The 15165-nt window shown below is 44.9% G+C and overlaps 1 protein-coding gene across 5 annotated transcripts in view; it reads right to left on the bottom strand.

Moving 5' to 3' along the window:
• The window catches only part of SLC26A8 (solute carrier family 26 member 8), a 92766-nt gene that overhangs the window by 55651 nt on the left and 21950 nt on the right, over nt 1-15165 (bottom strand). For all 5 annotated transcript variants that reach the window (XM_051855725.2, XM_008262830.4, XM_008262833.4 and 2 more), the window contains 2 exons: nt 13187-13303; nt 10780-10961 (listed from right to left, as the gene is read on the bottom strand). In XM_051855725.2, coding sequence (XP_051711685.2) covers nt 10780-10961; nt 13187-13303 — 299 coding nt within the window. The remainder of the gene's footprint in view (nt 1-10779; nt 10962-13186; nt 13304-15165) is intronic.

The following is a 15165-nucleotide window of genomic DNA, read 5'->3' as shown; positions in this document are numbered from 1 at the left end:
TAAAAATGTTAGGGTAGACCTCTCTGAGAACTCTTGGATTTCTCTTTTTCTAATAAACAGAAATTGATAAGGTGGGTCCTTGAGTGTTGATTCAGACAAGGTAGTAGGCCACACTTTCTCCTTTCTTGAAACGCGAGCACTGTGAGCTCACTTAGTTGAGATCTTGCCCTACATCGACTGCCCTCTGGGCTGCCAGGGAGGAAACGGTGATGAGATGATCAGAACAAGTGCTAGTCTTTTCCAAGGTCCTTCTATTCGGTGCATCCATAGCCTTTTCAATGAGCTGTTCACATTCTGTAGGTAACACAGCTTTGCACAAAAGGAAAAGACAATTCAAACCAACTGGGGTCCAGCTAACACTTCTTGGCCTTCAACTCTTATTTTTACTAAGAATGCTTAAGTCTTCAGAGTTAGGTATGTCCTGAAGACACAATTACAGCATTTTACATGTGCACATGCATATTAAGATGTAAATATATGTTATATAACACATAATAACCCCCCCACACACACACACACACACAGGAACCAGAAGGATAGACAACAAACTTAACAAAAGTTAACTTTGGGGAACGGGAATGGAGGCTAGTGACAACATTTTCGAAGTTTATATACTTTTTACTGTTTGAATTTTTTTTTTGGTAATATACATGTCCCTTTTTTATAAAAAAAAATACAATTAGAAGATTGATAAAGAGTAATCACTAATCCCTTTAAGAACATAGGTTAAGAAAACTGGCCCAGGGGCCGGTGCTGTGGCGCAGCGGGTTAAAGCCCTGGCCTGAATCGCTGGCATCCCATATGGGCGCGGGTCCTAGTCCTGGCTGCTCCTCTTCCTATCCAGCTCTCTGCTTTGGCCTGGGATTTCAGTGGAAGATGAACCAAGTCCTTGGGCCCCTGCATGCACATGGGGGACCCAGAAGAAGCTCCTGGCTCCTGGCTCCTGGCTTCGGATCTGCACAGCTCCGGCCGTTGTGGCCTTCTGGGGAGTGAACCAGCAGATGGGAGACCTCTCTCTGTAACTCTGTCTTCCAAATAAATAAAATTAAAAAAAGAAAAGAAAAGAAAATTAGCCCAGTTCAATGAAGACTCTTCAGTAAGAAAGGGAGAGATGAATAAAAAGGAAGCCTAGAAGCCTACCATACTATCATCACCACTTCACCTTCCAACCGCACTAGAAGCACTTAGAAAATAAACTTTGGGGGCTGGTGCTGTGGTGTAACAGGTAAAGTCGCTGCCTGCAGTGTCGGCATCCCATATGGACACCGGTTCAAGTCCAGGCTGCTCCACGTCTGATCCAGTTCCCTGCTATGGCCTGGGAAAGCAGTAGAAGATGGCCCAAGTCCTTGGGCCCCTGCACCCACATGGGAGACCCCAAAGAAACTCCTGGCTCCTGGCTTCAGATTGGCTCAGCTTCAGTCATTGTGGCTATTTGAGGAGTGAACCAGGGAATGGAAGACCTCTCTCTATCTGCCTCTCCTTCTCTCTCTGTGTAACTCTGACTTTCAAATGAATAAATATTTAAAAAAAATAAGAAAAGAAACTTTGAACAATAAATTTCGATTTTGTTTCAAAGCCTACAGGCAGCCAGGCATCATGGCTCCCTTACTCTCCTGTCATCACTGCCAAATATGCCCTTTTACTCTAGACAGGCCTTTCTTCTCCCTGGTGTTTGTATGTTTAGCTGATTCCTACTCGCATGCTTATGCACGAACTCCTTTTTTTTTTTTTTTTTTTTTTTTTTGCATCTCTGCCAATCCAGATCCATCATCATCACCTCTTTCAAGAACTCCATAAAATTCTTTTTCTTTAGGAGGTATGCTGAAAAGAACCTGGTTTCTGGGGTTGGAGAACTTGACTTCCAGCATGGTCCTGCCACTTACTGATTTATGTGAGGAGGGACAAGGTAACTAATGCCCTGAGTCTCAGTTTCTGCATCCATAGAACGTGACTAGCAGCAAATGCAAAGTATTTTATATGGAATGAATTATATGCCACGGGTAACACACCTACCTCAACTCTGAAAACAGTCACAGATGCAAATGCATACCATTCACTTTTCCTGTTACCCCCCTTTTCCACCTTATCAATGACAAACATCTATAAGTACCACGGAATTCTTCCTTGCCCACTGTAATATGGCATCGGATTCCATGTTACGGTGATATTTTAAGCAGACACTGTCAGTCAGAGCTGGCCTGCGAGACAAAACCTTGCCATTCTTACAGAAAGCAAGTACTAAATGCTGAAAGTAAGGGTTCAATAAAGAGTTGTTGTTTCCTTCCTAGACAACTCCGAATGTAACTAAACTTATTCTTTTACTTCATGTTCTTTTGGCACTGAATTCTTTGCTTTTATGAATATTATTTTGCATTTTAAGATTAATTAGAGGGGCTGGTGCTGTGGCATAGGTCAAGCCACTGCCTGCAGTACCACCATCCCTCATATGCTCTACTTTGTGTCCCAGCTGTTCCACTTCCAATCCAGCTCCCTGTTAACGTGCCGGGGAAAGCAGTGAAAGATGGCCCAAGTGCTTGGGCCCCTGCCACCCACATGGGAGATCTGAATTAAGCTCATGGCTCCTGGCTTCAGCCTGGCCCATCCCCAACCATTGAGGTCATTTGGGGAGTGAATCAGTGGATGGAAGATCTTTCTCTCTCTCTCTCTCTCTCTCTCTCTCGCTCTCGCTCTCTCGCTCTACCTCTCTACTTCTCTCTCTCTCTCTCTACCTGTAAAATAAATCTCTTTTAAAAAAGATTAATTAATTAGAACGTGGGTTCTGAAAGCAGACAATTTTGAAACTGATTTTCAGTTTGGCATCTTACTGGCTGTGTGACCTTGTATCCTTAAAATACGGTCCATCGTAACACCTACTCTCATAAAGAAGGTTGTAAGGATTGAGTGAGGTAACCCACGTGAAGTGCTTAGAACAGCTACAAACACATAGCAATAAATGTTAGCTATTATTATTATTATTATCTAGTTCAGATTTTATTTTTATATTATGCTTTGTTAGATAATTGTAGATGGACATGTAACTATAAGAAACAATACAGACAGGTCCATGTACTCCTGGTTCCCCTTGACAATCTCTTGATTTCTTCTTCATTCCTGAAGGATATTTTCACTGGATATGGAATTTTGGGTTGACAGTCTTTCAGCACCTGAGACACACTGTGCTTCTTCTTTCTGGCCTTCATGATTTCTGATGAGAAATGTGCTGTCATGTGAATTGTTTTTCTCTTATAAGTAAAGTCTTGTTCTCTTGCTGCTTTCAAGATTTTTTTCCTATGTCTGTAGTTTTCAGAAATTTGGCTATGATTTGTCTCAGTGTGGATTTTTATAGGTTTCCCTAAGCGACTTCAATCAGTAGGTTTATATCTAAAAATTTGAATTTTTTCAGCTTTTATTTCAACTCTGTCTTCCTTTCCATCTCTTCCTAAGTCTCCCTCTTTTAAAAGATTTATTTATTTATTTATTTATTTATTTGAAAAACAGAGAGAGAGGGAGAGACGAGGAGAGATATTTTCCATCTCCTGGGACACTCCCCAGATGGCTGTAATAGCCAGTACTGTGCTAGGCTGAATTCAAGAACTTCATCCAGGTTCCCCACGTGGGTGGCAGGGGCCCAAGGACTTAGGCCATCTTCTGCTACTCTCCCCAGGCCATCAGCAGGGAGCTGGATCAGAAGTGGAGAAGCCAGGACATGAACTGATGCCTAAATGCAATGCCGGTATTGCGGATATAGCTTTACCTGCTACACCGCAACACCAACCCCTTCCATGACACAAATGTTAGATGTTTTGTTATAGGGGCTGGCACTGTGGCACAGTAGGCTAAGCCTGCACTTGCAGCAATGACAGTTGCCAGTTCGTGTCCCGGCTGCTCCTCTTCCGATCCAGCTCTCTGCTAATGACCTGGGAAAGCAATGGAAGATGACCCAAGTGTTTGAGCCCCTGCACCTACATGGGAGACCAAGAAGAAGCTCCTGGTTCCTGGCTTCGTATCAGCCCAGCTCCAGCTGTTGAGGCCATTTGGGGAGTGAACCAGCGGATGGAAGACCTTTCTCTTTGTTTCTCCCTGTCTTTCTGTAACTCTACCTCTAAAATAAATAAATAAAACCTTGTGGTTTCTTTTAAGATTTATTTATTTACCTGAAAGTCAGAGTTATAGAGAGAGAAGAGAGAGAGATTTCCCAACTGTTGGTTCACTCACCAAGTGGCCGCAATGGCCGGGGCTGGGCCAGGCTGAAGCCAGGAGTTTTATCTGGATCTCCCATGTGGGTGCAGGGACTCAAAGACCTGAGTCATCCTTTGCTGTTTTCCCAGGCCATTAGCAAGGAGCTGGATAGAAAGTGGAGCAGCTATGGGCACTGGTTCTAGTCCCGGCTGCTCCTCTTCCAATCCAGCTCTCTGCTGTGGCCCGGGAAGGCAGTAGAAGATGGTCCAAGTACTTGGGCCCCTGCACTGGTGTGGGAGATCAGGAAGACGCACCTGGCTCCTGGCTTTGGATTGGTGCAGTTCCAGCCATTGAGGCCATTTGAGGAGTGAACGGAAGGAGGACCTTTCTCTCTGTCTCTCTCTCTCTCACTGTCTGTAACTCTACCTTTCAAATAAATAAATAAAATTTTTTTTAAAAAAAGAAAGTGGAGCAGCTGGGACTCAAACCAGTAACCAAATTGGATGTCAGCATTGCAGATGGCAGCTTAACTCACTGCACCACAGCTCCAGCCCCAGTAAATAAATTCCTTTAAAAAAAAGAAAAAAGATGTTTCGTCACTGGGCTCTGAGGTTCCATTTTTTTTCCATTTTATTTTCTCACTGTTGTTCAGAGTGAGTAATTTTTATTATTATTTATTTTTATTATTTTTCTTCAAGTTCATTGATTTTTTTCCTCTGTTCCCTCCATTCTGCCACTAATCCCATACTTTGAATTTTTAATTTCAGTTATTGTATTTTTCAGTTCTAAAATTTTTATTCAGTTCTTTTTATCTTCTGTTTGTTTGCTGAAAGTTTCTAGTTTTTCATTTGTTTCAATCATGTTCATACTATTTTTAGGATGGCTGCTTTTAAAATATTTTCCAGGTAATTCTAACATCTCTGTTAATATTATTATTGGCATTTGTCACTGTCTTTTTGCATTTAAGTTGAAATTTTCTTGGCCTTTGGTATGACAAATGACTTTACTGAAGCCTTGACATTTCGAGTACCATGTTTTGCAACTCAAGTTCTTACTTAAACTTTTCGCTTTATTTATCTTATTTTTGACAAAGGTCTGGAAGGAAGAGAGGAGAATGTTGCTGGGTAAAGGTAGCAGCCCAGCCTCCCTCTTTGGCTTCCTTAACACCTGAAACAGTAGGGACTTGGTACAGTCTGGATGAGGTTTGTCCCCCATGTGTTGAAAGCTTGATCCTCAGGGTGGTGATGTTGAGAAGAGAGAGAATTATTAAGAGTTGAGGCCAGGGCCAGCACTGCGGCATAGTAGGTAAAGCCACCGCCTGCAGTGCCGGCATCCCATGTGGGCACCGGTTCGAGTCCTGGCTGCTCCACTTCCAATCCAGCTCTCTGCTTTGGCCTGGAAAGCAGTAGAAGATGGCCCAAGTCCCTGGACCCCTGCATCCATGTGGGAAAACCCGGAGGAAGCTCCTAGTTTCTGGCTTCAGATCAGCACAGCTCTGGCCATTGTAGCCAACTGGGGAGTGAACCAGTGGATGGAAGATGTCTCTCCCCGTCCCTGACCACCTCTCCTTCTCTCTGTGTGTGGCTCTGACTTGCAAATAAATCTTAAAAAAAAAAACAAAAAAACAAAAAAAACAGTTGAGGGAGGCCTAGCTGGAGATACTTGAATCACTGGGAGTGTGTCCTCAGAAGGGACTGTGGGACCTCCATCTTTCTCTGGCTTCCTCTTTCAAGATGAGATTTCTTCCTCACACACACAAACACACACACACATACACACACTCTTGCCATGTTGGTGATACAACCAAGAATGCCCTTACCAAACCTGAGTGAAAGCAGGCGCCATTCCCCTTGGTCCTCTAGAACTGTGGGCTAAGGAGGCTTCTTTCTCTCTCTCTCTCTCTCTCTCTCTCTCTCTCTCTCTCTCTCTCTTTTTTTTTTTTACAAATTTATTTATTTATATGGAAATCCAAGTTACAGCGAGAGAGCAAGACAGAGAGAATAGAGACATCTGTCTGCTGGTTCACTCCCCTAGATGGCTGCAATGGACTGGGCCAGGCTGAAGCCAGGAGCCAGGAGCTTCCTCCAGGTCTCCCACATGAGTGCAGGGTCTCAAGCCCTTGGGCCATCTTCCACTGCTTTCCCAGGAGCATTAGCAGAGAGCTGGATCAAAAGTGAAGCAACCAGGACTCGAACTGGCTGGCAATCATATCGCATGCTGGTGCTGCAGACAGCAACTTATCCTGCTGCACCACAGCGCCGACCCCAAGAAGCTTCTTTTCTTTACAAACTTAGCCTGCTTCAGGTGTTTCATTATAGTAATGAAAAATGGACTGATACAGGATTCTTCATTACTGCTGTACGAGAGTGAGAGTTCTGGTTCCACACCAGGCCTCCACTACTATCACCCAGGCTGGGAGAGGCAAGCTGTCTTTATTTCTTCCCACCTGTCTCCAGGGACACCACAACAGAGGGGCTGGCCTCACTCCTGCTGTGTGGTGGTGAAAGACCTCATTCTCCATGTATTCTGTGCTGCTTCCCAGCAAGGATTAGGAGGGGAGTCTCATTGCTGTGCAGTGGGGTGAAGGCCTGGGGACTCTCTATTTGGCTTCGGCACACACCACCCAGCTTGGGGTTGGGCACCTCATTACAATCTGGTGAGGGCAGAATATAGGCTCCTCACTGAGCCTTTGCTGTGTCTGGTGGTGTGTGTGACAACAGTTTTCTTTTGTTCTTGTTGTTTGGCTGGAGTAGCATAATTGTTCTCCAAAAATTTTAACTCTTGGGCCGGCACTGTGGCTCACTTGGTTAATCCTCCACCTGCGGCGCAGGCATCCCATATGGGCACCGGGTTCTAGTCTCAGTTGTTCCTCTTCCAGTCCAGCTCTCTGCTGTGGCCTGGGAGGACAGTGGAGGATGGCCCAAGTGCTTGGGCCCTGCACCGACATGGGAGACCAGGAGAAGCACCCGGCTCCTGGCTTTGGATCAGCGCAGTACACTAGCCATAATAGCCTTGCGGGGGGTGAACCAATGGAAGGAAGACCTTTCTCTCTGTCTCTCTCTCTCACCGTCTAACTCTGCCTGTCAAAAATAAATAAATAAATAAATAAATAAAAGTTTTAACTCTTGCTAGCTCTTCCTGATACTATGTCTGTAAAAGTAGACTTCTGTTCAGTCTTTTCACACAAAAGCTATGGTTGTAGACATTCTGGGCTTCTGGCTTCTTCAACTCTTGAATTGAAGATATGTGAAGCAAAGAGAAAGCCCAGAGAAATCACCATCATGCTGTTTCCTGAATCTTGAGGTCCTGAGCCAATCTGGCATCTTCTGTCCATTTGCAGAGCCTTCTTGTGTTTGTTTAATGGATAATACCCAAGGTTTTCTTTTTTTAAAAAAGATTTATTTTTATTTATTTGAAAGAGTTACAGAGAGAGGTAGAGCCAGAGAGAGAGAGAGAGAGAGAGAGATATCTTCCATTCCACTGGTTCACTCCCCAAATAACCACAACAGCCAGAGCTGAGCTGATCAGAAGCCAGGAGCTTCTTATGGGTCTCCCATGTGGGTGGAGGGGCCCAAGGAGTTGAGCCATCTTCCACTGCTTTCCCAGGCCAGAGCAGAGAGCTGGATTGTAAGCGGAGCAGCCAGGCCTCAAACTGGCACCCATATGGGATACCAGCGCTGCTGGGGCTTTAACCTGGTGCACCACAGTGCCAGCCCCTACCCGAGGCTTTCAGTTGTGTTTAGCAGGAATAGAGAAAAGTACATCCATTTAGTGTGTTCCTGGAACTAGATATCACCTCCTTCTTTAGATTAAAAATAAAACAAGCCAAGGCCTAATGGAGAGGAGAGAACGTGTCCAAGGCCACTTAGATAATTAATAGGCTGCTGGCATATTGTTTGCATTTGGTCTCCAATAAGACTGAACTTTCTAACTACAGAAACTATGTCTTCCTTTCCTGAAAGAAAGGACAAAGACATTTGGTCTTTGTTAAAGTACTAAATTCATTTCTCTGCATCAAGTAATTATAATTTATTGATGCTTACTATGTGACAGGCTCTGGGCTGAATGTTTTATGTGCATTTTCTCACTTAATCCTCATAAGATTCCTAAAAAACAAAGATTATTCTCACTTTACACAAGAGGAAACTGAGGCCCACAAAAGTAAAATAATTTACTAAAGTTCATACAGCTCACAAGCCTTGGAGCTGGAATCTGCCTGCTTATGATAGCCTGTCTTTATAGGCTTCCACTAAGTCCTTACCTACTAAGGGGTGGGAATTTTTGGTGCAGCGGGTTAAGCTACCACTTGGGATGCCAAGTCCCATATCATGATGCTGGCCTGAGTTCCTGCTCCTCCGATTCTGATCCAGCCCTCTGTTAATGCCCCTGGAAACCACATACCAGACTCCATGCCACTCACGTGGGAGACCCAGATGGAGTTCCTGGGACCTGGTTTTGGTCTGGCCCAACCCTGGTGGTTATGGCCATATGAGGAATGAATCAGCAGATGGAAGGTATCTTTATTTCTCTTTCCTCTTGCCTCTGTCATTCTTCTTCTTCTTCTTTTTTAATGATTTATTTATTTATTTGAAAGAGTTACAGAGTGCAGTGAGGGAGACAGAAAGAGAGCTTATCCATCTGCTGATTCACTCCCCAGATATCTGTAATAGCCAGGGCTGGGCCATGCTGAAGCCAGGAGACAGGAGCTCCCTCTAGGCATCCCATGTGGGTGGCATGGGCCCTAGGACTTAAGCCATCTTCTTCTGCTTTTTCGCCAGGCTATTAGCAAGTAGCTGGATCTGAAGTGGAGCAGCTGAGACATGCATTGGCACCCATATGGGATGCCAATGTCGCAACCAGAAACTTTATCTGCTATGCTACAACACCAGCCCCTGTCATTCTGACTTTTAAATAAATAAATAAATCTATCTATCTATCTATCTATCTATCTTTGGGGAAAAAAAAACCTTATCTAACAAAAGGTGGTCAAATGGGGTATGAATGGAGGGTGCTGCAGCACAGTAGGTTAAGCATCCGCCTTTAATGCTGGCATCCTATATAGATGCTGGTTCAAGTCCTGGCTGCTCCACTTCAGATCCAGCTCCCTACTAATGGCCTGGTAAAGCAGTGGAAGATGGCCCAAATATTTGGGCCCCTGCACCACCTATGTGGGAGAGCCGGAAGAAGCTCCTGGCTCCTGGCTCCAAATCAGCCCAGCTCTTGCCGTTGCAGACATTTGGAGAGTGAACTAGCAGATGGAGGATCTCTCTCTCTCTCTCTGTCTCTACCTCTGTTTGTAGCTCTGCCTCTCAAATAAATAAATAAACCTTGGGGCTGGCGGTGTGGCTTAGCGGGTAAAACCACCGTCTGCAGTGCCGGTATCCCATATGGGCACCGGTTCTAGTCCCAGTTACTCCTCTTCCAGTCCAGCTCTCTGTTGTGACCCGGGAGGGCAGTGGAGGATGGCCCAAGTGCTTGGGCCCTGCACCTGCATGGGAGACCAGGAGAAGCACCTGGTTCCTGGCTTCAGATCAGCGCAGCACTGGCCGCAGCAGCCATTTGGAGAGTGAACCAATGGAAGGAAGACCTTTCTCTGTCTCTCTCTCACTGTCTAACTCTATATGTCAAATAAATTTAAAAAAGTTTATTTCCTTTTATTTGAAAAGTAGAGCGAGAGCGAGTGAGCGAGAGAGATGTGCTGGTTCACTTTCCAGATGATTGTAATAGCTGGGGTTAGGCCGGGTTGAAGCCAGGAATCAGGGACTCAGTCTGGGGCTCTCATTTGGGTGGCAGGGACTCAGTACCTGAACCATCATCTGCTGCCTTCTAGGCACATTAGCAGGAAGCTAGATTGGAAGTAGAGCTGGAAGCAGGGTGTGATCCCAGGACATGAGATACAGGCATTTCTTTTCTTTTCTTTTTTAAGATTTATTTATTTATTTGAAAGTCAGAGTTACACAGAGAGAGGAAAGGCAGAGAGAGAGAGAGGGGTCTTCCATCCTCTGGTTCACTCCCCAGATGGCTGCAATGGCCAGAGTTGCGCTGATCTGAAGCCAGGAGCCAGGAGCTTCTTCCGGGTCTCCCACGTGAGTGCAGGGGCCCAAGGACTTGGGACATCTTCTACTGCTTTCCCAGGCCATAGCAGAGAGCTGGATCAGAAGTGGAGCAGCCAGGACTGAAACTCGTGCCCATATGGGATGCCAGCACTGCAGGTGGCAGTTCTACCTGCTATGCCTCAGTGCCGGCCCCACAGGCATTTCATGTAGCAACTTAACCTGCTGTGCCACAATGCCTGCCCTAATGTAATTTTTCAAAAGGTAAAATCAGAAGAACTCTGGGCCCCAGTCCCTTAGAGCCCTTCTTTGTCTCAGAGAAAAAGGGCCTAAAGAGGATCCTCAATCACAGATGCAGTGTTTCTGAGAAAAGGGAGGTTTTGTCACAGAGGAGAAAGATTATCCACACATCCTACAAGTTTTCCAAAAATAAATCACTGAAGGTCCAGAAATATCACAAGGGATCACAGGAGCAATTAAAGGAAGGGGTCCAAGTACAGCCTCTGCTTTTAGTTCTTTTGCAGAGGCTCACAGACTCAGATCCTACCTGGATAATCCCAGTCAGAAAGGTTGTGGCTGCCACCATGCTCAGGGATTTGTTATAGCCTATGAAGAAAGACGGGGCAGAAAAGTCATCTTTGATGAAACTTCCGATGATCAGGTGGCCATCGTTGAATGGGCTCTCTTTCAGGACGTTGATCATCAGAGCACTCACGAGGTAAAAGGAACCTATGGGAGGAGACAGAAGGTGAGGTTTCAAGTCCAGGTGAACCAGCACATGTTGACAGAAGCAAGGCATGGTCTGATTTTGTACTGTCCTTGATCTGAAGAAATTTTATTTGAAACCAGCCATTCAGAAGTAAGAGCAGAGCAGAGCACTGTGGCTCTACATACTGGGATCAACTTACTGAATTCAGAAGTTGCTGGTACAGATACGCAGTCTCTTTTCATTATGGGCAGATGGAGTGGATTTAAAAAGAAATTGAGGGGCTGGTGCTGTGGCGTAGCGGGTAAAGGCACCGCCTGTGGCACCAGCATCCTATATGGTCACTGGTTTGAATCTCAGCTGCTCCATTTCCAATCCAGTTCTCTGCTATGGCCTGGGAAAGCAGTAGAGGATGGCCCAAGTCTTTGGGTCCCTGCACCCACATGGGAGACCTGGAAGAAGCTCTTGGCTCTTGGCTTAGGATTGGTTCAGCTCCAGCCATTGTGGCCAACTGGAGAGTGAACATTGGCTGCAAATGTGTATCAGGCTCAGCCACTGTGCCTGCTCTCAAAGGAGGGTAAGAGTGAGATGGTAGTGAAAGAATCAGAAATAAAACTAATCAATAATAATAGGAAGAAAATAACCAACACTTGTTAAGGATTTACTTTGTGCAGGATGACACTGAGCTAAATCCATTTCAAACATTATTCTACCCCAGGGCTGGTTTTGTGGCACAGAGGGTTAAGCCTCAGCCTGTGATGCCAGCATCCCATATGAGCACCAGTTCCAGTCTTGGCTGCTCTATTTCGGATTCAGCTCCCTGCTTGGGTCCCTACAACCCATGCGGGAGACCCAGATGGAGCACCTGGCTTCAGCCTGGCCCAGTCCTGACAGTTGCAGGCATTTGGGGGGTGAACCAGCCAATGGAAGATCGAGCTCTCTCTATCCCCTCACCCCAACTCTGCCCTTCACAGAAATAAAATAAATATTAAAATATATATTATCCAACCCAATCCTCATAGTGACATACACATAACAATATATGGGAGCAAAGGCAAATCCTACCTTTAAAGTTACCTGGAAGAAATAATTTCTAACTACCCTTAATAATGACATTTGGAAATGATTTTTGAGGTGTCACAAGGACTTGGAAATATGGAGAGAAAATTGTTCTCCTGGTGTTCTAATGTTAAAAAAAGAAAAGGGCAGAGCAGCACTCCAGCCTGGAAGGATGGGATGGTAAACCAAACTGGATGCACGCTGGCATATCTGGCGAAGTGTGTCAATCAGAATGGTCAATTCGGTTGCCTGGTCGGTTGTTCAGTGGGAAAGCCCAGGAAAACACACCCCACTGAGTAAAATGTTTGCAACACCCTTTCTTTTTTTTTTTTTTAAACTTTTATTTAATGCATATAATTTTCCAAAGTACGACTTATGGATTACAATGGCTTCCCCCCGATACCGTCCCTCCCACCCACAACCCTCCCCTTTCCCACTCCCTCTCCCCTTCCATTCACATCAAGATTCATTTTCGATTATCTTAATATACAGAAGATCAGCTTAGTATACATTAAGTATGGATTTCAACAGTTTGCTCCCACACAGAAACATAAAGTGAAAAATAATAGATGATTTTTTTTAAATGATGATGAAATCAGAGCAGACCTATTGTCATGTTTCAATACCTGTTGGGACACTTTGTGATTTGATTTCTTTGCAAGTTCACCTATGTGAAGTAAATGTGTAGATTATAGGATCTTTAACGATTCCAGTCCCTGCAAGTCATTTCTAATTACAAATTAGTGGATGGAATTTTGACTCAGGGGAGGAATGTGCTAATCCTGTGGACCTGAGTCTAGTGGATTACTAAAAGGCTGTCTTATAAATTGGCCCCATGGAGTTGATTACTAGAGGTCCGGCTGAAAGATGGACTCAATCTAAGCACTATTGACAAAATCATTTCTGAATCTTCGGCATGGAGGGCAGTCAGATTCCAATGTGTAATGGTTTCACCAAGGAAAGTGCCTCTGTCCTTCAAGTCCTTTGGGGAACATCTTGCTGCCCTGGTTTTCTGGTGGTGGAGAAGTATTTATTTCTGTAATCTAACACGAACCATATGAATACAATTTTCATCTTCTGCCCCCTTTCTTTTGTCTAAAAGATAGTGCTAAACTGGGTTCCTTAGCACTAAGTAAATTGTTGAGGTGGAAGCTCCGTCCACTTCCTGTGGTTTCAGGGCGTAACTCACCGATGGACATTTGATGACATGATCCAAAGATTACATAAATTACTGAAGAACAGAAAGCTGCATAAGCGATATTGAGAGGGGGAATCAGTTGCCTCGCCAGCAAAGTAAATGTCAGGCCTGAAAAGCAAGATAATTTAAGTAAGCAAAGGCAGCTTGGCTTTTAAAAGTCAGTTTAAATTAAAGCTGTAAAGAATCTTTAAAATAAAAATGACTCATGGGTGTGGCCGAGTGTGGTGATACAGCCCTGGACACGTAGCCCTTAGCGCCTTTCAGCATCTCCTTGGATGCCTGGCTTCCCTGTTTCGCCACATGCTTTTACACCTCAACGCTTTCGCTGCGAGCTCCCAATTTCAGCAGCTCAGAGGCAGCTCTGCCCCCATCACAGTTCAGTTCCAGAAGCCCAGGAAAGCCTGCAGGGCTAAAGATCAAGCCGGAGAGCAAGGCAAGGACTGCACCAGCGGAGCTGACCTGAAGTTGGCGTGTGCTGCTTCTCTGCCGAAGGCCGAGCGCTCCAACCTCTCTCCCCACTTCCCTCTTCAACACTTTCTTTTCTTAGAAACACCATGAGAACTTGGAAATGTAGAAGCTGATGCATTAACATGTGTGGTGTCATCTTTTTTGACGTTTCAAGCCCATACCTCCTGCCCTAATGACTTTTCCTGGACTTACATCAAACCAATATAATCTTCTAAATTCAGTGATGAGTCCAGCAAGCCAGACAAAGCTTTATCTTTTTTTTAATGGAAAATTTCAAGCATACACAAAAATAGAGTTAGAGTTATCACTCTGTATCTGTAGGGGATTGGATCCAGGACCCCCATGGGTACCAAAAGTCTGAGGATGCATAAGTCCCATATAGACAATGGGGTAGTGTTTGCATATAATTTATACAATCCTCTTGTATACTTTAAATAATCTCTAGAGCACTTAAAATACTTAACACGAGTACAATATAAATGTTATGCAAATAGTTGTTATATTGTAATGTCTAGAGAATAATGACCAAAAAAAAAGCCTTTACATGTTTATTACAGATGCAATTTGTTTTCTGAATATTTTTGAACCATCATTTGCTGAATCCACGCATGTGGAGAACAAGGACACAGAGGACCAACAGTATAGTGAAGTCTGTGTGTCCATCACACACGACCAAAGTGGTCAGCCATGGCCAATTTTGCTTCATCTGTGTCTCCAACTGTGTTATTATGAGGCAAATCTAAGACGTTAAATATTTCATCTGCAGATATTTCTGAATGTACTGCTGAAAGATGACACTTAAAATTTAACTACAGGCCGGCACCACGGCTCACTAGGCTAACCCTCCACCTGCAGCGCCAGTACTCCAGCTTCTAGTCCCGGTTGGGGTGCCGGATTCTGTCCCGGTTGCTCCTCTTCCGGTCCAGCTCTCTGCTGTGGCTCGGGAAGGCCCAAGTGCTTGGGCCCTGCACCCGCATGGGAGACCAGGAGAAGCACCTGGCTCCTGGCTTCATATCAGTGCATCGCACTGGCCGTAGCGGCCATTTGGGGGGTGAACTAACAGAAGGAAGACCTTTCTCTCCCTGTCTCTCTCTCTCTCTCTTTCTCTCTCTCTCTCTCTCTCTCTCTCTCTCTCTCTCTCTCTCTCACACTGTTTAACTCTGCCTGTCAAAAAATAAAAAAATCTACAATACCCTCACCACCCTCTCAATGTTCAAATTGCCTGCTGATATCAGAAGTGATTGTTGTGGTACAGGGACTCTAAGGTGGTCCACAATGGCCAATTGGTGTTCATGCTCTTGTGTGATTTCCTCTCCTTTACATGTGGGATGGATGCAGTCACTTGTTTCTAATGAACATACCACCACAAAAATGATAGGATGTCACGCCGGAGGCTAGGTTGCAAAAGAGACAGTGGTTGCCACCATGGTTGCTCTCTGACTATCTCTCATTCAGGTCACCAGCTGCCAAAGTTGGCTTCAAAGGTGTGTGATCTGTGCAGC

Source organism: Oryctolagus cuniculus, chromosome 5 (assembly GCF_964237555.1).
Source record: "Oryctolagus cuniculus chromosome 5, mOryCun1.1, whole genome shotgun sequence".
Lineage (NCBI taxonomy): Eukaryota > Metazoa > Chordata > Mammalia > Lagomorpha > Leporidae > Oryctolagus > Oryctolagus cuniculus.
This window is presented reverse-complemented; position numbering and strand designations above follow the sequence as displayed.